Consider the following 27305-nt stretch of genomic DNA (forward strand, 5'->3'; position numbering starts at 1 on the left):
AAATATCTCTATCCTTGTATTATGCTGCTTTCAAGAGTTAGCAGCAACTTGGGATCAGGTTTGACTTTGGGGAGTGGGTGAAATAACAAGTGTGTTTAAATGCAGGACTCAAAGGAAGGAAGTTAGTTCAGGAGTCTTAGAACTTGAGTTGAAGTCAGTGTGGTCTTTTCAGACTGCAAATTTTCAAGAGTCCAGCAGATAAAGCTTAACTTTAACAGACAAATGAGTGTCTCCTTCATTCTCTAAATTATACTCTCTATTATATAGGTAATCAATTTCTACATGAATCTTCTGGTGGAGAGAAATAAGCAGAAGGGATTTCCAGTGCTTCATGCTTTCAGTACTTTCTTCTACCCCAAATTAATTTCTGGGGGTTACCAGGCAGTAAAAAGATGGACCAAAGGTGTGGATCTCTTCAAGCAAGACCTCATCTTTGTCCCCATTCACCTGAGGGTACACTGGGGATTAGTGGTGAGTCAAACTGGCCCATCCTTGGAATTGGAAGGGAAAGGAAAACCTAGAAAAGGCTTTAGTTCTTGCTCTGTAGGCAGAATGGAGTCTTTGGCTAAGTCTGTTGCACCAATGCCTGTCTTTCAATAACAGGTAATAGATGTCAGAAGAAAGACTATCAAATACTTTGACTCGATGGGACAAAGAGGCCACAGTATCTGTGAGATTTTGCTGTAAGTAGATGCTTTAGTGAATCTATCATTGCATTTCACACATACACATTTTCCCCGTGAGTGTGGAAAATCCTTCCTGCTTTATGTAGCACAGGACTTACCCTTAAGGGATAAGAATCTCTTCCTGGGCTAGTCACAGCCAGTAAAGTGCAAATTCTATCATTATTCAGCTGCTAATTATATTCTGTCCTCCTGAAGACGTTTGAGTATGTCTTGTGAACGAACCATCATTGAGTGCCCTGTTAAAGCTCTGATGCCAATAGAAAGAAAGTCCGTTCCTCTTTAAGAACATTAACCTCAACACACTTCATAAGACCAGAACTCCTTCTTAGAGGATATTGACATCCTCTATTACCAATGAGAGACCCCTCTACTTTCTAGCTCTTATACCTTTTTTTGCAGCTCTTAAGTAACCCACCAAATTGCATTGCACACATAATCCTCTTATATGCTCTATTAGAGACACTGGAGTTAATTTTTATGTAAATAATAATCCTTTCAATGTGTTGAGTGAATGCTGTAGTTTGTTTAGCACTGACTCTTCTATTGCACCAGTACTCATGTTTCATAAAATCACCCTGTACTTCCCCACCTCTGCTGGAGATTGACTTCTGAGGAAAGGGTCTGTGAGATCTTGTGAATCACTGCCAGTCTCTCATGTGCCTCACTTTTTCTGGCAGTGCCCCATCTGAGATCCCAATCCAATATAACGTGGCTGCAGCATTACCTTTGCAGATCTAAAATCTCTTCAGTAATGTGAATAGTTCCTAGGCAAATGTGGGTTTACCTTCAGCATGGTATGATTATATCCTATAATCCTCCTTCCTGGTACTTCAGGTCTTTGGTGCATAATTAGTGAAGACCTTGTCAGGCAACTTTACAGACTGTTGGCCTGAAATATGAAAACATGTGGTTAGAAAAGTCTGATACCTCCTCTTTTTTTTTTTGTTTCGTTGAACAGTCAATATCTGCAGGAAGAAAGCAAAACCAAGAGGAATCTAGATATTGAGCCTTCGGAGTGGACACTTTACAGCATGAAATCACATGTATGTGAACAGTGTTTGAGTCTGATCCATGTACTGTAGCCCACCACCACAAATGCCTTGAGGAGAAACAATTCTAAGTTTTGAATGGCTGTTTGTGGGCTTTCTCTAATGCCCATAATACAACAGCCCAAACTGGACACCGGAAACAATGTTTTGATGGACTCTTTAGCAGTGTCTTTTATTTACTTGATTGGCCTTGTCACTGCTTCTTTCCTGACTCAGTTTAGATGCGAAAAACATGCTGGCACTCTGGAGTGGACTGGAGTCCTTGGTACAGCCATCCAGCTTTCTTCCTTTGGTCCAATAACCTGGTGCTGTGTCCAAGAAAAACATCTCAAACTTCATCATTATTCCTTAGTAGGATGAAGGCCATGTTAACACTAGCACAACGGGGGTGTGTGTGTGTGGTGCGGGGGAACCCTCTCCAGAGTGACACAAGTTTTGCTGGCATAAGCCCTGTGTGCACAGCGCTGTCGGTGGGAGACACTCTCCTGCTGACATAGCTACCGCCTCTCGTTTAGCTGGTTTTATTATGTCGATGGGAGAGATCTCTTCCATCGGCATAATGCGGCTACACGGCCACTCTGACCGCAGCACAGCTGTAAGCTTATAAATGTAGACATGGCCTTAACCTTCATTCTTTTAAGGCGCATGCTGATGCATGAAAGATGTCAACAGTTCCTGTACAGGAACTATATACAGTAGTTGATCTTTTGTACATGTGCTCACTGTATTTCTTGAACTGCAGCTGTGAATCTGGCTTTGAACTTTTGACAATATTAAGATATTGGGGTAGTAGTGCAAATAAAAACAATTTTTTTTATGGTAGGTAACTTTTTGTGTGCTGTTTGAGAGACTCTCCTTTCTACGTTTCAAATTATTGCTGTTGTCTATGCTTGACCTAGAATCTTCTAAAATAAATGTCTGTTCAGTTGTGTTCTCCAAATAGCTTTATCTATAGAGATCCTCCATCCTTCATTTTATCATCATCTAGATTGGGTTTGGAGGAAGGAGGGGAAAAAAAATCAAAGGTGCTGGAGGGGAGAGGGGCATAGCCTCACCTGGAACATGCCCTGTTGTGAGCTGGAAGTGCTCTTTCCCAGTTCTCAAAGCTTTCTAGGGGCTTTGGCACATTCAGTACAGTGGAACTCTTAGGATGCCTGTGGAGCTGTGAACTCCAGCTGCAGGTGAATAGCTCCTTTTGCTTTGTGCTCAGGCAATAGTGATTCATATAATAGATCCCACGCGTTAGTCCTTCCTCTGGATAGTTGATGTTGTCTTGCCCTGGGTCACTGGAGAACAAGCTGACATGGACAGTTTTGATTTGTCGCCAGTACCTTGTGGGGAGGGAATTAAAGGCCAGAGCTAAATTCTCCCCACATGCAACTTCCACTACAATCAGTGAGCTGTTCATGTATCATCAAAGGCAAAACTTGTCCTTTAGTAGCTCTCATTGTACAGAATGGGAATTCCCTCCTCACCACTGTCACCTGCAGGAAGCACTAACTCAGGAGTGGAGGAATCTGTATTCCTTCTAGTAAGCAGTGCTAGTAGGGTTCAAAGCCCCACTGGGGCCTGGGTCCCACAGTACACACTTGGGTAAGGACATCCTGGGCCTGGAAAGTGTGTGCGTTCTAAAGATTCGACAGGTGAAATACAGGGATGTTCCCTACCAGCAAATGGAACATGGTGCAGCTGTAGTTTATCTGATTTGGGAGGAGGTGTTAAAGCTGTTTTCCTGGAGCGGAGGACACAAGCGGCTCATTAAAATGCTGCTGATACACAGTACTGAAGATAATGCATTGCATAGCTCGTAAGAGAGGTGAAGGGACTAATTTGCAACCTTCTCCCACTGCTCACTTGTAGGAAATTCCACAGCAGCTGAACGGAAGTGACTGTGGGATGTTTACCTGTAAATATGCAGACTATATCTCCAGAGACAAACCTATCACTTTCACTCAGGTGAGGAAAGCTCTGCAAATTTTTTCTCTCTCCTGCTGGTAATAGCTCACCTTAATAAATCACTCTCGTTATAGTGTGTATGGTAACACCCATTGTTTCATGGTGTGTGTGTGTAGAGATATCTATCTTCCTACTGTATTTTCCACTGCATGCATCCGATGGAGTGAGCTGTAGCCCACGAAAGCTTATGCTCAAATATATTTGTTAGTCTCTAAGTTGCCACAAGTACTCCTGTTTTTTAAACTGACCTGTAGTGCCTCCAGTCTCTGGGCATGTTTTCCTTGTCACCTGACTCCTAATTAAATTGTAAGTTCATCTCTTACTAGTTACACATCACCTACCCCCATGGGCCCTGGTCTTGGTTAGGGCTTCCAGGTGCTACTGTTGTACTGACAAGTGAGCCCTCCCAGCCGTGTGACTTGCATTCCCTGCCTTTGCTTATGTCCATTTGCCAAGCATCATGTCTCAGTCCTCTGGTGCAGGGGGCTGGAGCTGTTTGTAATAGTAGGCTTGACCTTAGTTATGGCCTCTTTTGAGGCTCCTTTCCAAATAGCTTTTTCACAGGTTAAAATACTAGCTGTTTTCAGCTGCATTGGGCTTTTCTTAAAGGACGTGCAAATTCTCAGTCATGACATTCATGGTTTTCATTAAAGTCAGCATTTGCCAGAGCGTTGCATTTTCTGTCCCTTAGTGTAGGGCAAAGTTGTGGTATCAAATACTATTGCCTGGGAACTGTTGCAAATGTTGAACACTCACTGTTCTGGTCCATGACTACAGAATGTGGACAAATACGCTTATTTTGGCTCCTTTTACTGTGGTTTAGTGTTTAATAGAGTGGTGTTTTTTTTTTGTTTTTTTCTTTTAGCACCACATGCCCCACTTCCGCAAAAAGATGGTATGGGAGATACTTAATCAACAGCTGCTGTGACCCCAGACTGAGAGAGACTCACAGTAATACTATGATCTACCACTAGTGACAATTAGTTCTTAGCTTAACTAATTTGTTTGAATGCCTTATTTCAAAAGGCACCTGGACCAACAGCTTCCTCTCCTCAGAGTAGGCTGTAAAGCAGTGGTTTTGTCCACTCCAGAGAATTACATTTGTTTGGAATATGCTAATGCATCCTAACCAAAAAGCAAAGATCTCTGCAGCCTCTGAGCTGTGATTCCTAAGAGACTGGAGTGGGTGGTTAAGAACAGGTCCCAAACAAACTGCATCAGTTCATGTTGCTGAAGACTGGCGACTTCCGGTGCTTCACTGCAGCCATTGGAACTGTGGTACAAACTCTGGCTGGCACACGGAGGTGTCCTGTGCAACTGTAGAACTGTCACTGTCTGTCTGAAATCTCCTTCACGGGGACGACGTGTTTAGCTACTTGTTCAGGGAGAGGTTTGCTCTGCTTCTGGACTATAGAAGACTCCACTTGATTCCTAAAACTGGATTTGTAAAGACCCTAGGAGCAAGGCATTTGTTTTGATTTGTAACAAATCCATAGTGAAGCCCCTGTAGCTGGGGTTCAGTATTTGTTTCAAGAAACTGTCCCATGTGAAAATGAATATTTATTTTTCTTTATTAAAATGAGTGTGCTGTAACTTACGGAAGGGGTCTTTTCTGAACAAAAACCTGCAAGAAGAGAACCAAAGTACATTTGCAGTTATCTTTTCAAAATATTTTTGCATAGGAAAGTTAGTTTCCAGTTCACTTAACATGAATATAATGTTCCGTTAGGAGGTCTGGAAGAGTTTAAGATGAAGAATATAAGAATTGAGGAGGCTGAATACCATGTGTCAGCAGATAGTGGGAGAATTTAAATTATTCAGCAGATGGGGTTGAATGTTATAAGTGGGGAGGGGGATATGTGGGATGAGAAGAAGAATGGCTCAGTTGTTGGGGTGTTAACCCGAGATTGGGTTCAGTTCCTCACTGTCACAGCATGCTTGTGGGACCATGGATGCATCACTGTCTGTGTCTTAATTCCCCATCTGTAATGGGAGGAAAAACCCTCTCATTTCACAGGTTATAGTGAGCAAAAAATGTAATGGTGGTGAGGTGCTTGGATACTAGAAGAGGATATTTGCATGCTGTGCATTTCCACATTGCCTTCATTTGGCTCTTTGGCTAGCTTTCCAGTCACTAAGCACCCCTCATAGCAGCCCACATTGTCCCTCATGTGCACATGGCCCACAGAGGCTTGGTTAAGGTGGGACTCTCAAATTGGGAGGAACCCTGGTCTCCCAACTTCCAATCCCACAAGACCATCTTCATAAGTAGCTTATGTTAATGCTTATGTAAGTGAAGATGACACTCACCATAACAGGCAGCTGTTACTATAAGAGGGAAACAAGATCATTGCATGGCAGTGATTTCTGCTCAATTAGGTTTATCATGAGAGAAGGCAAATCCTGCTCTCTAGAGGAGGGATGTCAAACATACTGCCTGCTAGCTGCCTCTGTCCCGTATAGTTTCATCCAGCTTGCAGACTTCCCATGAATCTTCTGGCTTGTCTTCATGACATCAGGGTCGGCATTACAGGTATGTGGTTTGTAGAGTGCATCAAACTGTTTCACTCTAACTCACCCATAGACTCTGCTAGTGTGCATTGATGCAGTCCTGTTTCAAACAGGACTACATCGGTGTGCACTAAAGAACATTGAGTGCATACCAGCAGGGCCCACCTGGAGAAGTTGGAGCACAACACGCTGGTGGGTTCCACACCAACATAGTCCACATGGGGCAGTGTAGACAAGCCCGTAATTTCATTATTAGGACACCTCTGATCGATGTGGTTATTTGCTCCAGAGCTGATGCTCTGGTTCAAGTTAAGAGATGCCAGGTTTCTGGAAGCAGCAGTAGCGGTCATTAACATTTTAAAATGTAAGTAATTACCAACAGAGAAATTAACACAGAAATAGCCTTTGTATAGTGTGTCCCGCATCAAGTGGCAAGGTGTCCAATCAGGCCTGACATACACAATGAGTTTGACACCCCTGCACTACAGTCAAGTTATGATTTTGAAATGATCATCTTCAAAACAAAGTGTAGTACAGGACAGAATCAACTCAAACTCTGAAGAAATGCCACTATTAAATAGCCTCCAAAGGAAGTTATTTATTTTTGTTTTACCTTAGAATTTGAAATTTATTTTCCCGGGCCGCTCTGGGGGCCTCTGGCAGGTCTCAGAGGTGTAGTGGGAGGGGAACACAGCTCCTGATATTTAATTTTCACCCATTCAAGTTCTTATTTCTTCTTCCAAATGAATATTTTGAATACATCAACTAGTGTTGAAAAGTTGGTGGTGGTGGTCTTTCCACACATCTGCACCTGCCTGTAGCAAAAAAAATCGAGGCTTTGATTTCTCTGATTATGTCAAAGGGTGCTAAGGGAGATCTGTCTAGGGGATCACATCAGATTAGTGCTGCATATGAACATAAGACCTAACTCTCTTCACATTTTTTCCCTGCAGCTTCCACTGTTAAGGCTTCCACTCCAGTAGGCTCACAGTAATTAGCTGAGATCAATAGCCAGCCCCCACTACCCCTTTTGAGGAAGCAATAGTGAAAGTTTTTCACATAGAAGTTGGATCTAGAATGGGGCTTGAGCCAAGCTGGAGACAGTCACGCATGTGCAGCAGGATTGGGATTCCTTTGCAAGCCAGTATTTGCAGGCAAAGTGACGAGTAACTGCCACACCATAACATGCTGTGGCCATTCAATCTGAGCAGCACCCACATAGTGGGAGTTTACTCCTGCCCTTGGCAGCTTTTGAAGAATCTGTGGTGTGCATGTTTGTTGCTCTTTGCCTGGGTCCTGCCAGGGCTGCTTTTGCATGTGTTGTCTTTGCTGTCAGGGTACTTGGGCAGCTAATTCCTTTTGATTTCAATGGAAGTAGGGTACTAAATACCTTTTTGAAAATCTGGGCCTGGTTTAAGATCTATTTCAAAAGCCAGGTGCAGACTCAAATTGTTCTGAAATTTGCTGTGTCTCATCAGCAAGGCCACGATGTTAGCACCGTGATATTTAGCGTATTTCAGGGCAGAGGTGTGAGGAAAAATAAGTTATGGAGAGGTCACTAAATGTAGTTTTCATGACATCCGCATACACAAGTGTATAGTGGGGACATTAGCGAGTGAGCTCTGCATCATGGGGCCTGGCTTCCCATTTTGGGCATTGCTGCCCAGGGTCACAGCACCTCAGCTTTGGCTCATCTGCACCTCTCTCTCCATCTACAGTGGGGCAGATGGGCCAAACTTGTGTAGCATTGTGACCTACCGCAAGGAGTCATAAAACCACTTGAATGAATCCAATGTCATTTTACATCTATTTCCAAGATTCAACTTCACGATTTCTGTGATCTCTGATAAAACCCTAGCCTCAGTAGGGCCCTGGGTGCAAGTTTGGGGTCCTGTGGTCCAGTGATTCTTCAGGTAAAGCTCCCCTCAGCATTAATATTCAAAGGGCTCTAAAACCCATAGGTGCTGTGAGATTTTCTTGACAATTGTTATGCCCCAACAGAGATGGGCTAGAGTTAGGACTTACTTACATGTGACACATAACTGCTCCAATTCCTGTGTGGACACTCCTGGCTCAGAGAGTGAGATAAGCTACGGTGAACAAAAGAACTCTGCCTGGCCCAGGGGCTGTTCTATCTGTGTAACTGTATCAGTAAACTTCTCCCTGTACCCATGAGCTTTGTGAGAAGAACAGCTAGAGAGAGGAATAGGTCAGTTCCCACTGCACTATTATGTGGCTGTATTCATCTCCAGCCTGCTGCTGTTTGTGTGGGGATGTTGCAGTGAATTGATACCTCTCAGAGCCTCGTGCTGCAGAGGTTTGTGCAAAGCCAGTTCCCACTTGCTGCCTCTAGCTTGTAATTGTTCTCAGAGACCACCTCCCCCATGAATCTTAAGATGCTGCCATTGTCCTCCCTCTCTGAAGGATATAATCCTAGTCCTTTAATCAGGCCCAAACATGGCTGTGGCCACAGCCTCATGCACATGGTGAAGACTGACAGAGGGAAGCTATGCTGCTATCCCATTCAATCTCTGGAAAGCTGCTGAGTGCTGTTGCCACCTGAAAGGTCAGCCTTGATTTGAACCACGCCAAGAAAAGCACAGGATCACTGGAGACCGAGATGGCTGCTTTGTGGGAGGGGGAGAGAGCCCTGCTGCTGGTGGAAGAGTTTGACTTTGGCATGAGTTGCTCTTCTCTACATTGGAGTCTGGGCTGCTGGTTTATTTGTGTCTCATCCCTCTTTTTTTTCTGAGCCCCTTTCCTCCTCAGCTAGAGAAAAAATGAAGGGAAGAGCAGGGTATTGGCTGCACTTCAGCGTGAAGGGCAAAGACTGATGCAAAAGAGGTGAACTAGTTCCCTTTTAGAACATGTCCCAGGGAGGGCACCTGTATATGTGTTGCCCCTCGGCGGTCCAGCAAGGGCCTCCACTCAGGTTTCCTGCTCCCCTGACTCTCGCGTCTCCTGGGTGGAGATACACCTCTCTGCCCCCTCTTGACTGAGGTACTTCCAGGCTGTTCAGTTCCCTGGTCAGCAGCTGCCAGCCTCAGCCTGTTTGTTGTGGGTATTTTATGTCAGTCATGGCTAGGGCATGGGCTTCTGTGATGTTTTGTTTGTTGCCCATGACGTGTATGTGACTTTTACTAAAAATACCCAGAAAAAAACCTTACTCTTACTGCTCATTGTTATCACCTGGGCTTGAGGGCAGGTCACAGCCCAAGGTGCTTGGGCACCACCTCCCCGCTGGCACAGGCACAGCGGATGCAGCCTGGTGGCAGACACAGCTGTCCAGGAGTTGCTTATGTCTTGAGGCCACTAGGCTGTGTGAATAAGTCTCGGCTGCCCTGGTTTTGGTCAGATACACACTTCAATGCCATTGCTGTCTGGCTCAACCACCATAAGTTTTGAATACTGCAGCAGCTCGCTTCCAAACTGGCTGGGAATGGGTGCAGCTTCAAGGACCAAAACACCAGCAGGTGACTGAAAGAAGAGAATGGGGGCAGGGGGGACTGAGAGATGAACAAAGGAGGGGAGGGGAGATGGAGGACCCTGGTATGGGGGGAGAGGGCTAGAGGGGCACACAGAACCCCCTTGCATGGAGGGGGGGAGGGAGAGGGTTTAGACTGGGATGGGAATGGGCAGGAGCGACACCATGGTTTTTGGCACCCTAGGTGGGGGTTCTTCCGCACTCCTGCTCATTGGTGGCAATTCTGCGGCGGGGAGGGTCCTTTCTCGGCTCCTGGTCTTTGGGGCACTTTGGCGGCGGGTCCCGGAGCAAGTGAAGGACCCGCCACAGAATTGCGGCCTAAGACCCGGAGCACGGAAGGACCCCCTGCTGCCTAATTGCTGCCGAGGGCAGCAAAATGCCACCTCCCCAAATCCTAGTGCCCTAGGTGACTGCCTAGGTTGCCTAAATGGAAGCGCCGGTCCTGGGCATGGGTGGAGAATGGGGGACCTTGGGATGGGGGAAATGGAACTGGGGTGCACAGAACTAAGCCTTGGCAGAGACAGGGGTCTATGGGCCAGTGATTACTGCCTGTCTCCTGAGCAGCAGAGATTGGAGGATGGCCCATCAGGCACCGGTGCCTAGGAGACTGCCTGGGTGTTAGGGATCTATGCTAAGGTGATCTCAGGTGGGACGCTGCCTGGTACCAGGAGCATGAGGACTGGTGCCTCGATTCCAGCAATCTGTGCCTAGGGGGAGAAGAGTGCAGTGCCGGGGACCTGGGCATTCTAACCAGTGACTGAGATTGCAGGACCAGTGTCCTAGGCTGTAGGGATGGGGACAAATGTCTGTGATCCGGAGACCAATAGTATTCCCCTGCCCTCTGCGGAGGTCCTATGATTGGCTTGCCCTTGGACTCCAGGGCCTTAGCCATGTCTGTCTGGCCTACCAGGTTTTTGGCTGCTTGGACTGCCTGGGGTGACGAAGATCCCCACAGAGCTGGCATCCTCCCCCACTCCAAGGAGGTGAAGCAGGATCCCTGGCTGGACTAGGGGGTTGGGCTGTAGCAGTATTTCCCTATATTTCTGGGGCAGGCATATGGCCTGAACTAGGTCCTTTGCCTAGCACCCTCTTCCCCTCCTTGAATGGTGCCAGGGAACCCCTTCCTTCAGTTGCTTCTTGGTGAGGGGGAACAGTGCTGGCAGGGCACTTTGCACTGATGCTGAGGTGCTAGGAGGAGTCCTGGCAGGGCTTGGAGGCTATGCTGTGCCAAGTATTAATCAGGAGGGCTTTCAAGCCCATGTCCCTCTCCTTTGGGGCTGAACACTTTTTTTTTAAATCTGCGCTTGTCCTTTAGCTGGGATTCCCCCAAGCTCTTCAAACAGCTGCTGTGGGGGGCACTGATAGGCATTGGCCTGTTGCATGAGGAACATGCCTTGAAGCCCTGCTCCAGGACAAAGCCCCAGCCGGGACTCTTACCAACAATTAAATTGGCTCACTAAGTACCTATAAACTATATATTAAGAGAATATCAATGAGATGTTAAGAACTGCCAATGCTTTTGGGATGCAGGACAAAGAGCTCTGACCAATTGTCCTGAGTGCAGGGCTGGTGGTGCCTAATGTACTGCCACGTGAGCATAGCACACCAGAGGGCGCCCCAGCTGACCCTACACATACTGCTAAGGCAAAAATCTCTGCATGTGGGTGTGCGCACACCTAGAATGGAAGTGACATGAGCACGTACTTGATAAAAAATGAGGGGTTCAGGGTGCAGAGGGGGCTCTGAGCTGGGGGGGGTTGGGGTGAAGGCTTCAGCTGAGGGTGTGGGCTTTGGGGTGCAGGAGGGGACTCAGGGCTGGGGCCAAGGGGTTCAGTGTGCAGGAGGGGATTAAGAGCTGGAGCAGGGAGTTGGGTGTGGACTCTGTCTAGGCGGGGGATGTGGGCACTGGGGCCAGGGATGATGGGATGGGGGTGTGGGAGGCGGCTCACGTCTGGGGCTGAGGGGTTTGGAGTGTGTGTGGGGGCTCAGGGCTGGGCGTGTGGGGGGGGTTGGGTGTGGGAGGTGCAGGCTCTGGTGTGGGGATAGGGATTTTGGGGTGCAGGATGTGGGAGGGAATTTGGATGCTGGAGGGGGCTGGGGCAGGCGCCAACAGGTGGCGCTTACCTTTGGTGGTTCCTGGAAGCGGCCAGCCTGTCTGGCTCCTAGGAGCAAGGGGCTTTGTGCGCTGCTGGCGCTCATAGACACCACCCCCTGCAGCTCCCACTGGCTGCGGTTCCTGGCTAATGGGAGCTGAGGAGCCAGCGCTCTGGGCAGGGGCAGCATGTGGAGCCCCTGTAGCTGCTCCTGCACCTAGGAACCAGACATGCCAGGAGCTGCATGGTGCTACAGCAGGCAGGCAGCCTGCCTTACTCCCTGATGGTCTAATTGCTTTGGGGCAGCCACCAATTTCTCCCACTCTTATATCCCTTCTAAGTAATGTTGCCATGTCCCCTCTTTTAGGGCTATTCACTGCCTTACACAGCTCCTGGTGGACCCAATGGTGGTCTGGCTGTGGCTCTAGGGTGCAACTAGGGCCTTTTATAGCCCACCCATTGCCCCTTCAGCCAGGCTGCCGCCCAGGCTTCTCAGCACTTACAGCCCTAGTCAATTCCGTGACATTAAATGAAAATAAATACCAAGGTGAGGCTCTTGTTAGCTGGATATATTTCTTTTTTTTCACAGAACACTGTTTGCAGTAGAGGAAACTGGCATTGCAGTCTGTTGGTACAATGGTATGTTCACGTAAACCAGTACATGGTCATCCTTTAGCATAGAAAACACTAATGGCGTGTGCCCTATCAGAATTCAGGAGTTCTTCTTCAATCCTTTCTCTCTCGGGTTGTCTTTTTGTCAGTTTGTTTCTAAGAACATCTTCAAGGTTTCTCCAAAGGAAAGGCCATCGGCTCTCAGCTAGCAGAAAGATAATACAGAGCTGTCGTTGCACATGCGGGATGGCACCTTCTCCCGCTGGGCAGCTGACTTGGTCTAGATTTTTTTCCAACTCATTTTTATTAAAAAAATAAAAAAATGCTCCAACTATCAGTTTTACAAGGCATACAAAATCTCTAAAAGGGAAACACAAGGGCAAGGTGCTGAGGTACGAAAACACCTGAGGTAGTTTTTTTTTTCTCTTCTTTAAAAAGAAAAAAAAATTGCAATTTCCATGCCCTGGGCCAACAACATCTTGTAAGTTATTTTTGTCTCCCCTCCCCTCCCCCCATTTAAAAAACAAAAAGAAAGAAAGAAGCCCTTTTCCCCTAATTCTGATGCAGTGTCCTCCCCGTGCAGGGGCTGAAGCTTCTGCGTCGCTGGGGGCGCTGAGGGTTCTTGTTTTTCTTTCTTTCTTTCTTTTGCAAAAATGCTAGTACAAGTACCATGGTGGCTGGGTTGGGTGATAACCAAAGTGGAAGTTGTGGCTGGGTGTTTCTTGTGTTTGTTGTCGGTGGTGTGTTACTTAGAGCACAGCTGATGTGGTGGTGAAGAGAGAGAGTAAGAGAGAAAGTGAGAGGGAGGGAATAGGACAGAATGCAAAAACCAGTGTGGAATCTGTGAAGCAAAGAGAAACAGGTATGTGAGCTGGACAGAGATATATAGAGAGATTCCTCTTCTAAGAGACGGTATCCCTTGTGTTGGCACAGACAGACAATCCAAACGCTGCTCTTCCTAAAGCCTTTACGGAAATTGCCACTTTTTACCCTCTTAATTTTGCTGCTGGCAGTATCGTCAGTCTATCGTATATTAGATATCCAAGTGGACTTGTTTCTTTTCTTAGATGTCTAAAAAAGCCTGCTTTTTCGTCAAACAAAAAGCCCCCCAAAACAAGTAAAAAATAAAAAAAAAATACCCCCCCCAAAAAACGGTTAGTTTCGTTAGATATATTAATTCTAAAATATATTAATGCTGCGAGGGCCAACTCGCACTGCAGCACATGCACTGTAAAAATCTTCTTATCTAGTATGTGCATACATGCACAAAGAGTGGGTCCTAAAGAGCTGTCAGGGGGTTGTTTGCCCCATCTCCGCCTATGTTAGTCCAACTAAAGGGATAGCGTCGTGCTAGTAAATAGAGGAATGTGAAGGCTGTGGCCTGGAAGAGTCTGCAGAGCCCCTGCTGTGTGGTAGCGTCAGTGTGAGTGGGTTGGAACCGGAACCCTCCCCCTTCCCCTCCCCACTGTGAGTCCTCTGCACAGCCCAGCCGCGGGCAGACGTTTATGCCTCAGGAGGGTCTTTGGTTGGCTCCCCGATCTGGCGCTCTGGCAGGTATTGGAAGGGCTACATTCATCAGTTGTTGCTGGCTGGCGTGTCGGAGCCTCACTTGCTGCGCTGTAGGGAAGGGGCTCCCTGAACATGTTTCTGCTCCTGCTGCTTCACCTGCTGTACGATTTCCCTGATCTTGCGCTGTGCAGTCTGCAGGCAAAGCGAGAGAGAGAGAAACAGCTGCAGCGATGGGCCAGGTGGGGTGGGACCCAGTGGCCCAGTGCAGCGCCCCCACCTGGTGTAGAGAGGCCTGTGTCTCTCGGGGCAGGAGAGAGACAGGCCTGGGGTTGTGTTTGGGAAGCACACAGCGAGTTTGCAAACAGCCTTGGCCTGCAATGCTGACCAGGGCGTGGAGTTTTCAAATGTGCTCAGTGCTGGGCTGGCTGGGGCTGAATTTCCATCCCTCAGTGCCCTGGCTCAGCTGTATGTAGCAAACCCTTGTGTACTGGTCGTGCTGACACTTCCACACTGTGACAGTGATGCCTGCCCCTCACACTGCCTATCCATGCAGTGAAAGCCTGGCACGGCAGCGCCTACAGCAGAGCAGGGTTCTACTGGGCCTAGCGTGTCAGTCACTGCTCAGCTGCTAAATCTGACTCCATGTGACCCCATAATTTGAAATTCCTGTGTGTAACCCCAGAACTTGACAGTACTGCAGTCAGCCATCTTGTGTGTCCAGCAACTACTAGCGAAAACCAAATGCCCCAGAGCTAGGAATAATCTTAGGCCCTGAAGGGCAAGGCCATGCAGCTGCATGGTTGTGGTTTGCTAATCAGAATGGGAGGAAAGGGCAGAGAGTCAATGCACTATGAGAACAGGAGGCATGTTTGAAGAATCGACCTTGGTTAAGTGCCCCTGACATGTTTTATTGTTATGACTGGAAATACTAGAAATATTTTGATGATGAGAAATAATGAATAGTTTGCTGAAATTAGGGGTTACTATGGTGACCCACCAGGAGTCATGTGCTTTGTTTAAGTTAGCTATAAAAGATTAGGCAAAAGGATACAATTTGGAGCAGCCTGAGGAAGCTTTCCTTTGGGCAAGGAGCTGGCACCTTAATTCCCCAGCAGCTGGGTGGAAGGAGGGCACCCGAAAGGCTGGTAGCTGATTCCTCAAAACCATTCCAGACTTTGGGTAAATATAGATGTTTGGGATGCGCTAACCCTGCTGCTACACTACAGCATGTGTGTGTATGTATGTGTATGTGTGCTTAAGAGCTAATAAAAGGTAGTTTTAGGTAAAAGCTCTCGTTTGTACCAATCATTTATCAGATGGAGGAGCTGTATCCCCTCTGATTTATTCCTGACACCACCTAGAGAGAAGCAGATACCACTGCAAGGAGTTCTGAAAACCCTGGATAATAAATACCCCCACTCTTCTATCCTAGGTTGTGCAGTGATGTGTGAGCAGGACTGAGATGCTCTTTCTATTTAGCCTTTAGGGAAACTGTAATGGCTTCCATTAGCCTAGAGACAGTCAGTACAGGCTGGATGCTGCCCATGGCGATGACCGGGCAGGTTCTCTCCCCCTTTGCTCTTGCAGCACAAAGAGGCCACAAACTGGGCAGCGGCAGGTGCTTGTGGGTGCTCATCAGGCCCCTTATGTTTGAAAATCTCGGTCCTAGTCCATAATTTATAACCAACAAAATCATATACCAGCACGTTCCCCCCTTGTCAGCTCGGGCGCGCTCACTGTGGTGCTACGGAACAGGCTCCTGCCAACCACAGGCTGGAACATTCTAGAACAGTGGTTCTCAAGCTATTGTACTGGTGACCCCTTTCACATAGCAAGCTTCTGAGTGCGACCCCCCTTTATAAATTAAAAACACTTGTTTATATATTTAACACCATTATAAATGCTGGAGGCAAAGCAGGGTTTGGGGTGGAGGCTGACAGCTCACAACTCCCCCATATAATAACCTCATGACCCTGAGGGGTCCCAACCTCCAGTTTGAGATCCCCTGTTCTAGAAGGGTCAGGGAAATAACCACCTATAGCCCTGAGCTCTCCAGGTGGACAGATACGGACACAGATCTGTATCAAACTAACACTGACAGAATGGCTCCAGTCAGCAGTTGGACCTGCAAGACCCTAGCTGTCACGTGGGGATGGTGTGAGGGGTAGACTTCTTTTGGGGGGGGGGCAGGGAGGAAGGAAATTAAATGCAAAATTCTACTCAGATGCAATGTGACTAATGGTCAGGCAACGGAAAGGTTCAGGTGACTACAACTCTGACCTCTTTGCTCACGGGTTAGGTTGTGAAATGTGTGTACGCTGATATCCACAGTGGGACTGATCCAGTTTGCCTTGACATCAATGCCCGAGTTCCTATTGACTTCAATGGGAACAGGGTGAGAGCTGGTGTGTGCAATGTGGGAAAGTTAACAGTACTAGAATGCTACCAATCATTTACAAATGAACTGCTTCAGTATCACATGAACAGAGCTGGTTACACGTATAGGAAACCAAGTGACGTGTGTGTGATATGTACACTTTAAATCTAGGGACAACATACCCAAATGCATGTACTGCAATGGTTTTGTACTTCTGGGAAGCCAGGGTTCACATCCTTGTATCAGAACCAAGAAGGCAGGATTTGTATAGATAATACAGACTTTGTCCCGGATGTGAAGGGGTGGACAGATTTCCCTTCTGCCACAAAATACTTTGGAAATTGAAAAATATTCATGCCCTGTACCTGACTGGCAAAGAAATGCCCGATGATTTTAACGACAACTTCCTCATTCTCATCAGGAGTTTGGTCACGGGGGACAATGACTTCTGCACTGGTTAAGTTCTGCAGTTCGTTCACCTGTAGCAAGAGAAGTTTTAACAGTCTGTGTGCATTGTTAACCACTCCAGCTACTGCAGCTACCCCCAAACTGATCCTGGGTTTTCCTCAAAGCCCAGCCAGGAGCAGGACAGCCAGCAGGGGTGTTCTGCTCTTCTGGTGTGTCTGCTCCAGCGGGCTGCTTGGGGTGTGGAAGAGATGGGCTAGGGTTGTGGTCAATGGATCCAGCGCTCTATGGATCCTGGACGGGCTGCACTATGCAAATAGAGTGGGAGCTCTCTGTCTCCCTCCTTAGCACCTTCAGGCAAAGCAGGTTTACCGCACCTTTGTTCACTGGAGACTGGACTCTACACTGCTAGCCATAGGCAGAGTCCAACCAGCCGACTGGAGGGATCTCTCCCTTCTTCCCACACACCTTTGTACCTTGCTGGGCTTCTCAGATCAGCAGCGGTATGAGCTCAGCTCTGCTCACCCAGCTGTGGCAGTGCCCAGCAATTCCAAATACCCTCCCCCTAAGGAATCAGGACATCTCCCAAAATAACTGAAGGATGGGTAGCTAATGGCTCTGCAGTGCCTCCAGCTGGCCAATAAGTATAGGGAAGGACTCAGTGAGAGAGAGTTTTGGCTCAGGCATCAGAAAGACTGGCGCCAGAGGCAGTGATGCCAGTCTAACACAGCAGAGACTCTCCTGCCAGGCTGCTGGTGCAGTTCACTGGGAAAGACCCAACAGCACAGGACCACGGGCCATGTCTGCTGCAGGATCAGAGCTGTTTGTATTACTGAAGGCCCTGAAGTGACCCCAGCTGCTTTGCTGGGTGTGTGTGTGCAGGGGTGTCCTGTCCCATGTGATTTTCTCTCCATGCTGGGTGGCTACAAAAGAGCTACGGAACAATCAGCAAACAAGGCCAAAGGAATTTCAGTTCCACAGCTCCCCCCTCTCCTGGGTCTGGCTGATGTACCGTTTTGCCACCTTTGCCTATCACGCGTCCAGCTGCAGAGGAAGGCACCTTGATGTGGGCTTCAAGCTTCACTTCTTCTTTGGGATTAAAGAAGTTTTCTTCCTTCAGTTTGCCAAATATCCGGCCCTGGGCCTGGAGAGGAAGAAGATCCCATGGTGAATTCCAGGCTCAAGCTCTGTACTTCTGTGCATGTGGGGCAGTGAAGGGAGAACTGGACTGGGCCACAGCGAGGAAAAAGAGTGGTCTATGGGCTAAACCACCTGACTGGGAGGCAAGGTGAGTTCTTGGCTCCCTTAGACCCCCTGGGGGCCCAAGGCCAGAGTTCAGAGGCACCCCACACGCAGCAGCTCCCAGTTAGGCATCTTGCTGAAGTGGCCAGATTTTCAAATGCTCTTAGTGTCCAGTGACTCTGGATCAGGCCCCTATCCTGGGAACTGAGCAAGCTGGGACATCTGGCCCTTCACCTTCTGGAGCTTGGCTCCCCGCCTGCACAATGGGAATAACACCACTCCCTGGGGCTGCCTTGTCTGTGCAGCACCTCATGCTCTGGGGCTCCGTCCGGACGGCACCTCACGTGCCAGGGCCCTGCGCTCCTGAAATTCTACATGGCCAGTTCTGTACCACGGGCCCAGAGGGCACTGTGAAGGCCAGAGGAGGACACTGGGATCCCGAGGCAGGACTGTTGGCACTGGCAGTCTCCTTCCAGTAAGTGCAGAGTGGAAGGGGGCCATTGAGGTAGTGCTGCCCCCTGCTGATAGCCCAACTGCCTTTTGCAGAATGCAGATGTTAGTAGCCCTGTAGGTCCATAGCTCTTGTGAGTGCAGAGGATACAACTCTGAAGTGTGTTCTGCCCCTGTTCCTTTCAAGGAGGTGTTGACACAGAAGCATAATGACGATGTGACACCCATGAACATGGCTAACTGTCTGAGGACTGATCGCTTCTGCAGTGACACTCAGCTGCTCTGGAATTGTAGGGGGAGCCCGAGACTGCAGGTGGAACTGGAGCTGAGCTCTGCCAATCTGTCCCTATAATGCTGAGCTTTGGTTCCCTGTTGTGCAGCAGCGCCCTCTCCTGGCTGTAAAAGGGTCATGCAGACCCCCTTCTGGGTGGCTGTCTGGAGGCAGGGGGCCTCCACCCCAGCCTGGGAGCACATCTGTGCAGTTAGCTCTCTTCATGCATGGAGCCTGCATGGACAGGACAGAGCAGGCTGCCTCATTAGCACAGCCCATGGCACCCTGCTAGCCCTCCCCCCACTCCTCTGGGGCACAAACAGCACAGCCCTCCCACTGGCAAGGGAGAGATGCTACTGCTGAGCCTCAGCTCCCTTCACACAGGATCAGGCCCATCAGTCTGCTCTCTTCCCCTCCCTGCTAACCCGGAGTTCTCAGAGCTACCCTTTAAAGCATGTGTTTGCTCTGGTTTCTCCAGGGCCGAGCACCCAGGGGCTTTGAATCTGTACAGTATCACAGAACCCCTGCTTCGCTCTGCCCTACCTGCTTCCCACTGACCTTAAACTGGGCTTCAGGGGGCCCAGTGATGATGACCATCCTTTCGCTGGCATCTGGACCCTCTGCTGGTGCAATCTATGAGCCACAGAGAGGCAAGTGATTAACAGCAACATGAGCCTGGCACACTCTCCCCAGGCCCCCACACCTGACCCTAGGTCTGCCCCGCTTCGGAGCACTCAGACTGTGTGTCATGGGGAGCTCAGCCAGATCTCAGGAAGGCGTCAGAGTGTTCAGGGTATTTAATGGATGCAGAGTGGAATTTGCTCTGTCCACAAAATTCACACTAGAGTAGTTCAGAACTGGACTAGCTGGGAAACAAGGATTTTCTCCAGGAAAAGTTTAGACAAAAATGAATTCCCTCTCCTTTTCATCAGCATTTCCCTTTGAGGGTTTTCAGCAAAAGGGGACATTGCTTGCAAATATTTCTGTTGTGTTGAAAGGCCCATTGAGCTGGCCTGACAAACTCTGCCGAGATCTGAGCATTTGGACGCTGGGCAGAAGGGCTTGCAGACGTGCCCAGCTCACTAGATCTCTGCCTGCATGTTGCTGAAAAAATAATGCAGGCTCTGAACATGCAATTGGCTGTGCTGGATTGTGCTGAGTCCTGCACAAACAGGGAGGTGTGCAGTCACAGTGCCCCTGATAACAGAGGCACCTGGAGGCTTGAGGGGGTCAGTTGCAAGGTGTGTTAGCAGATGCTAGCGGGCAGCATGCCTTTATCTAGCCCCCTTCGACTGCAGGGGAGTGGCACTGGGGGATCTGTTCTGTGGAAATGGGATCGGACAGGCCTTCTCTCTTGAGACAAGCTCAACACAAGAGTCCAGCAGCATTTGCCATGGCACTCACACTGCCTTCACATGGGAAGAGTTAAACACTGATTCATGCGTTACGTTCACCCTGACTCAAGAATGACACACCGGCTGACCCACGTTGCAGTGGCCTGGAACCAAGCCCCCAAGTGGTTGTGTGTCTGTCTGCATCACTGAGTCACTGCCCATGAGTATCAGCTGCTCCCTACGGCAAGCTGCCTTCCCAGGACCCAGCTACATTCCCTTGAGGAGGTGGTGTGTGTGTGGGAAGGGGGCACTGTTGGGGGGAGATATTCGGTCTTTACGTCAAAAGCCATGTGAGCAGCCGGGGGCTCAGCCTGCCCCTCGCTATGGGCTCCCCCCGGACCCAAGGGGAGGAGCTGTGTCCCCAGTTACAGTGGAATGGGAAGCTGCCAATGGTGTCTATGTTCAGTATACGCTGGCTCAGCCCAGAGGAGGGAGAGTTCATTTCTCCTAGGGGAATGAACGAAGAGCGGCAGGTCACCGCTGTCTTTGCTGCACAGGTCAGCCTGGTTACAGGCGCCTGGTTACAGGCACCTGGGTCTGAGCACCTGGGTGAGCTCAGCCTAGGTGTGGGCTGGGCACCCCCTCGGCAAAGCCCTTCCCCCAGCAGTCTGTCCCCCTCGTCCCGTATTCCCCGCATCAGCCAGGAGTGATGCTGGAGGCGAAGCAAGCTGAACAAGTGGAACTATTAAATCCTGTGCACTGCTCTGTCCATGTGGCCACGTTGCATCCAGCCCAGCTCCCTGGCCTGCTGATGTCCCCTCAGTGACAGTCCCTCCAGGGAGCATGGGCCCAATGACTCTGGTCCCGCTGGTCATGGTCCATCTTCACGATTTTACAGACATTGCGATACAGTCTGACACCCAGCTCCCGACCCAGGTCCCTCAGTCAGAAGCTCCTAGCACAGAGTCAAGCTGGGCTTGTCTTCACCCAGACTCAGCTGGTCACAGGCTCTGGAACACACTTTGGTCTCCTCAGCAGGCAACTGCACCAAGAGCAACCTAGCTTCATCTTCCTGTCACCTCTCTCCAAGCCCAGCAAACTGTCTCTGGAGTCTCCTCCGTCCCTGTGGGGTCGGTCTCTGCATGGTTCTGTCCCTCTATTTTGTGTGTGTGGGGGGGATCTCTGTATTGCTGTGGGCTCTCTCTGGGTGCTGTGTCTGCTGGCTCCAAGTGTCTCCTCTTCCTTCAGGTCACTCATCCCTCCTGTGCAGTCACCTTGTGTGATCTGCGTGCCACTGCACTACTTACCCCTCCTTTCTAGTACCTGCTTTCTCTGCTTCTTGGACATCTCCTTTCACAGCATTTCCATTCTTCTGGCTGCAAAAGACCTTCCTTTACTGGTAGCAGGGTTTTGGTCCTTCACCCCACTATTTCCTTGATCTGGACTGTTGGGAACCCCTGCGTGCCAAAAATGCTAACAAAGAGGAAGAGGAGGAGGAGGAAGAGGAAACAGCCTTGTGTAACAGTCTCTTAGCTGTTTTCATGGCTGATTCCACCTTTCTATTACTCTGGGGGTACGCTGCATCTGAATAGCACTGTTTTTCCTTGAAGGTAAATACGTCTGCTCCCGCCTGTTCCTAGGGGTAGGCTGGCAGCTCACGTGGTAACAGAGTCTCCTTCTGCTGTCACACCCTTCTATCCATGGGCAGAGTTGTGTATCCATTCACAGCTAGTAAATGCACTCTCAAGCCGGGCTCAGACAGTTGTCAATGCCCAGGCGTGAGGTGTGTATTTTTTGCCTGACATCTTTCCTTATTGTGGCAAGGACAACAGTTCTCTGTCCTCAAAATATGACTCTGACCTACACTCTCAATTCACTTTTCATTTGAAAATTTGGTTCTGCTCCTACCAGAAGTTGGCTTTCGTCTTCTGGCCTCCCTGGTTGGATGTCTTTTTCTGCAGCTTCTTTAGGAGACAGCTCTCCTGCCTGGTCACATTTCTTTCAGCATGTCCAATGCTTGCTGTTGGGGACCTGCCAGTCCCACTCAATACCCTGCCTCAGGAGCTGTTGTATGGGTTCCGCCACTGCAGCCAGAACTTGCACAGAACATTGTTGTTCTTACAAACCACTGCACCCCTTTCACAGCCTCTGGAGCATGCCTTGAGCTTGTTGGGATCCGCTTTCAGTGCCGTTGCTATGAGCTGGTGTCCAGTGTATGGCACCTCATGCTGTTTTGAGTGGCTTCTTTTCGGAGTTGAGTTTTATATTTTTTGCCCAGCATTGTTGTAGAAAAGCCTGTTTTCTGTCATTGTCTCGTTCAGCATCTGTATTGTTGCTCTCTTCCCCTACAATGAGGATATCATCTGCAATTATGTTCACCCCAGGCAGCCCTTCCAGCACTTGGGTGAGTCTTCCCTGGAACACATCTGGTGCTGGGCTTATGCCCGTCACCATGTGCAGCCACCTGTAGCGACTAAATGTTGTTGCAAAGGTTGTCAGCCAGCTTATTTGCCAAACCCCATTCCTTACATCAGAGACCACAAAGATTTGCCTTTGGAGAGTTCTAGCAAGATGGCATCAATGGTGGGCAGTGGATAGTGTCATCTTTTCAATCCCTGGTTCAGTGGCTTTGGGTCTATGCAGATGTGTAATTTGCCTGATGGCTTCTGTACACCTCCATGCTGCTTACTGAGGCTATACTGGCTCTGCATGTGCTATGATACCCCCAGTCTGCAGACTGTTGAGCTCCTTGTGCCCCAGATTACACAGTGCTACCAGAGCTGTCCTTTGTGCTAAGCGCATAGGTTCCATTGTGGGGTCTATTTCCAGGAACAGTTTTCCTGCTAGGCCACCGTTGCCTTGGAACACATCCCCATATGCTTTTGCCATTGCCTCCATTGTCCATGGGACTCCCCCTTTTTCTTCTTGCTCTGCAGCTGTGAAATTCTGATGCTGCCCTTGGTCACATCCAGGGCTTGTACAGCTGTATGCCCCAAGAGGGATCTGTGGTACTTGCTATCTGCCACCACAAACTTCAGCTGGCCCTGGCTGGCATTTGCCAGACTAGTTACTATGAGGTGACATTTTTCTCTGGGCTGCATTGTGCTCTCATGACATTATTAGATTGCACCTGCTCTTTGAAATGGGTATGAGAGTCCAATCCACCTTGACGAATCACATTCCAGGAGGCACCACTCTTCAGCTGAAATTGCACAGGGTGTTTCCTTGGTAACATTGCAGCATGCACGAAGGTTGGTACTGGCTCCTCCTGCTTTCCTGGCCCAACAGTCTGAGCCCAATATGCCCATCTTGTACAAGTCTGACAATCTTTGGGGACCTTTGTCTGCTTTGCCCACACTGGTTCAGTTTGTCTTGCTCCTTGCAGTGCTGTCCTAGCACAGGGCCCATCTCTACCTGCTCAAGCCGTCTCCCTTGGTAAATTCATCTCACAGAGCCCTGGCCACCTGCTCGCCTTTGCTGTTGTCTCATTGTATGTACTTCTGGGGCTGTCATTCTTTCTCTTGCAGCTTCCACCGCATGTCCCATGGGTAAACATCTGTCTAGTCTGAGATCACCTTCCCGGTGCAGCCGTTCCCACAGGTGGGATCCCAAGTGCCGCAGACTGTCCTGTCCTGAATCAAGGAGTCTGACAAGTCCCCAGAATCATATGTTGCAGCCAGTGTGCGTAAGGCAGTAGCATAGGGGTCCATCCTCTTCCCTTAGGATGGGTCTCTAGTCACTCTGCAGTTCTGCATCAGGGAGCAACAGGGCACTGCTGTGAGGCTTGAGGCCATGGTGAGCTTCAGAGCGGTGCCAACCTCTCTGCTCTGTTCCCTAGTATGGTAAAGTAGCAGTTTCACTTTCCTGTTGTCATCCTCCTGCATGGCCAGATCTGTGCACAGCTCAGCTCCTCCTTTGCCCAGGTCCATTGCTGGGCTAGGTTTGTGCCTGCACAATTCAGGGCTGGGGGTCTCGGACCGAGTGCCACGGCTCACGCCACCAACTGCTGTGCTGCAGAGAACTCACCGCTGCGGTGCTGCTACCGCATTTCGTTTGCAAAGAGTGAGGTTGGAGGTGGGTAAGCTGAACAAGTGGAACTTTATTAAACTCTGTGCACTGCTCTGTCCATGTGACCATACTGCTTCCAGCCTAGCTCCCTGCACTACCTGTTCTGCTGGTGTCTCATCACTAATAGTCCCTCTGGGGAACATTGCTGCTCTGACTCCAGTGCGTCTGGAGGTACACCCCATAGGTTTTCATGCTGAGACTCTAGGATTAATTCCCAGGCAATTATGATGAATGCAGATGAACTTGTCTGTTCCTTTTTTTTGGGAGGGGGGCAAAAAGGGGGATTGTGGGAAGGGACTGGAGGCCTATCAGCACTTGAGTGATTTAGCCTGTGTTCTCACTACAAAGCGGGAAGGTTCCAGCCTGAGCTAAAATGGAGAGACTGGGCTCTACCTACCCCCTGGGTCAGCTAGCCAGGGCTTAAAGCACCTCCAGACCCAGGGCAGAGGTTATTGTGTGTGGGAGGGAGCCTGATTTAACTGTGCAGTGAAGATAGACCCTCTGGTAGTAAACTGGTGCTCAGCACCTTCTAGATAGCTGCCATGCATATTCCATGCCACCCCATGCAGCACTGCACAGTGGGCAGAGAATACTGCTCTGAGAGCATGGATGGGAGTGCTCCACAGGTCAACCCCCCCCCCCCAACGTAGGGTTCAGTAGGAGCATAGGAAGTGGATGAGAAGTAACTAAGAACATAAGAGCGGACATACAGGGTCAGATGAAAGGTCCATCTAGCCCAGTATCCTGTCTTCTGACAGTGGCCAATGCCAGGTGCCCCAGAGAGAATGAACAACAGGTATTATCAAGTGATCCATCCCCCGTCACCCATTCCCAGCTTCTGGCAAACAAAGGCTAGGGACACCATGCCTGCCCATCCTGGCTAATAACCATTGATGGACCTATCCTTCATGAACTTATCTAGTTCTTTTTTTGAACCCTGTCATCCTCTTGGCCTTCACAACATCCCCTGGCAAAGAGTTCCACAGGTTGACTGTGATTTGTGTGAAGAAACACTTTCTTTTGTTTGTTTTAAACTTGCTACTAATTTCATTTGGTGACTCCTAGTTCTTGTGTTATGAGAAGGAGTAAATAACACTTTATTTACTTTCTCCACACTAGTCATGATTTTACAGCCCTCTATCATATCTCCCCTTAGTCATCTCTTTTTTCCAAGCTGAAAAAAGTCATGCTTATTAATAGCTTCTCATATGGAAGCTGTTCCATACCCCTAATCATTTTTGTTGCCCCTTTGTGTACCTTTTCCAATTCCAATATCTCTTTTCTGAGATAAGAAAAACTAAGGAAAAAAGAGATGGAGAGATGTCCTCCAAATATAGGGAGTAGGGGTGCTATGCCACCCATTTTATTTGCAGGGGTGTCCTTCTGGCTCTTCCATGGGTGCACTTTCGCCATGAAAAATGTACTGGGTTGTACCTTATCCTTCTGCTGCAGCCTCGTGGCCGGCAAAAATAAATGATACCTGGTGAGCGAGTGGAGCAAGTCCTTCACACCAGGAAAGGAGACTCCCTGTCTCCCGTTACAGTGATTCAACCATGGCAAACTATTTTATCTTTTTCTAAAAGATCTGAGGGGGGTTTGATCTGTGATTCAGAGCTCTAGAGTGGTCTTGGGCTGTGTTAAGCATTAAATATCCCTGTCCATTCAGCTTTCCTGATGGTTTTATAATTGTGCACTAGAAAGCACACGGGGGCTATTCCATTAGAGAAGTATTTATGTTTACAGCCATCTTGTTCAACCAGAAACACACTCTGCACCCAGGACACCAGTCTGAGGGGTTCACACGGGCATGCTTTTCCCCAAAGGAGCTTCTTGGCACCCGGACACTGGTCAGATTGAACTCTGGTTTCTCCCCAGGTGGCTCCAGTAAAACAAGGACTGGATCGATGGGGAAGGAAGCTGCACAGAAGAGACAGGCGTCAACGGTGGCATGTGTGTCTCACCTCTGCTGTGGGTTAGTATGTCTAGTGGTTAGAGTAGGACTGGGAGGCAGGAAACCCTGGCCTCATCGTCAGTGGCCTTACTCAAATCACTTAAAACTTCTGACCAACAATTTCAAAGAGGGGGAATCAAATTAGGCAGCTAGGTCCATACTGAGGCACCTGCCTGCCAGAGTGGCTCAGTACCTGCAGCTCCTGTTACCTTTACTGGGGACCGGCTGAAAATGGAGCCATTCTGACAAATGTCTCATTTTGAAGTGGTCAGGTTTGAATACTGCATTTCTGCCCCTCCATTTTCCTAGCGGTGTGGTGGGGACCATCTCATTCACACACCCCAGGGGCCAGCAGCACTGGTACAATGCCTGTCTGTGAGTAGTCAGCTAATCACCCTTGCGGTGGTATTCCCCACATCAGAAGAACTGTACAGGTTTCAGCAGCACCACCCCCTGTAGCTCACCGAAGCTGAGAGATTTGGGGATGGCAGACGCTCTGGAGTGACAGCCCCCCGCTGGCTCATGAGAGGATGTCACCATCAACAGACATGATGCGTGAGGGGAGAGACCAGAGCCCTCAGGGGGACAGAGATGAAGAAGCATTTGGCACCCGAGCCTGAAATGGATTTAGGTGCCTGACTGCTGGGGTTCTGAGCCCCAGTGTGTCAAGGTACCGATTCCTTTCTCCGTGTCAGCTTGGCGGCTGGTTGGCAGACATCCGAGAGGAGGAGGGTGGGGATGAAGGCAGCCGGCCAAGGTCTTTCCTTACCTTGATAGAGGCGCCAGCGAATCTCGCCAGCTGTTTAATGTGTTGGCCTTTCTTCCCAATGATGGCACCCACTGCCTGCGTCGGGATGAATAAATTCACAACCTCCTGTGCCGGCAACTGAGAGGAGAGAGACACACAAATACAGAGCTCTCAGTCGGAACCCGGCCTGCCTGATGCTTTCCCAGCCGCTAGGCAGGCAGGGCAGGGTTCCATTTCATGGCTCTTGGACTCATGCAATCGGGGTGCAGCTGATTTGCCCCCTGAAGGAGAAATGAAATCTGCAAAGCTGAGCATGTCTAAAATGCCCATGAAACCATGCTCTTTTCCTATGACGGGGTGAGAGGGTTTCTCTTATTGTTATGCATTTCACTGCTTATGAAGACCTAGATATTTGAAATGTCACACCCCAGGAAGACATCTAAATATCTGAACAGGCACTTGAGTTTTCAGATGATGCGTAAACCAGTGGGCACACAGAGCAGCATGCAAGAGATGCGATCTGCGTGTGGCACAGTGCAGTGAGCGACAGGGCAGGAGA

The 27305-nt window shown here is 49.2% G+C and overlaps 2 protein-coding genes across 7 annotated transcripts in view; one reads left to right on the plus strand and one right to left on the minus strand.

The window, feature by feature from the left end:
• SENP2 (SUMO specific peptidase 2) overlaps positions 1 to 5288 on the plus strand; it is a 45713-nt gene extending 40425 nt beyond the window's left edge. For both annotated transcript variants that reach the window (XM_030574650.1, XM_030574651.1), the window contains 5 exons: positions 268 to 471; positions 604 to 683; positions 1645 to 1729; positions 3596 to 3691; positions 4557 to 5288. In XM_030574650.1, the coding sequence (XP_030430510.1) occupies positions 268 to 471; positions 604 to 683; positions 1645 to 1729; positions 3596 to 3691; positions 4557 to 4619 (528 nt within the window). In that variant the 3' untranslated portion in view covers positions 4620 to 5288. The remainder of the gene's footprint in view (positions 1 to 267; positions 472 to 603; positions 684 to 1644; positions 1730 to 3595; positions 3692 to 4556) is intronic.
• Positions 5289 to 12327: 7039 nt separating this feature from the next.
• Positions 12328 to 27305, minus strand: part of IGF2BP2 (insulin like growth factor 2 mRNA binding protein 2) — a 107733-nt gene continuing 92755 nt past the window's right edge. For 3 of the 5 annotated variants that reach the window (XM_030574949.1, XM_030574947.1, XM_030574951.1), the window contains 5 exons: positions 26768 to 26884; positions 19204 to 19278; positions 17695 to 17826; positions 16643 to 16756; positions 12328 to 14092 (listed from right to left, as the gene is read on the minus strand). In XM_030574949.1, coding sequence (XP_030430809.1) covers positions 13997 to 14092; positions 16643 to 16756; positions 17695 to 17826; positions 19204 to 19278; positions 26768 to 26884 — 534 coding nt within the window. In that variant the 3' untranslated portion in view covers positions 12328 to 13996. The remainder of the gene's footprint in view (positions 14093 to 16642; positions 16757 to 17694; positions 17827 to 19203; positions 19279 to 26767; positions 26885 to 27305) is intronic. The other 2 variants (XM_030574948.1, XM_030574952.1) reach the window with 2 other exon arrangements.

This window comes from Gopherus evgoodei, chromosome 9, assembly GCF_007399415.2.
Source record: "Gopherus evgoodei ecotype Sinaloan lineage chromosome 9, rGopEvg1_v1.p, whole genome shotgun sequence".
NCBI classification, from domain to species: domain Eukaryota; kingdom Metazoa; phylum Chordata; order Testudines; family Testudinidae; genus Gopherus; species Gopherus evgoodei.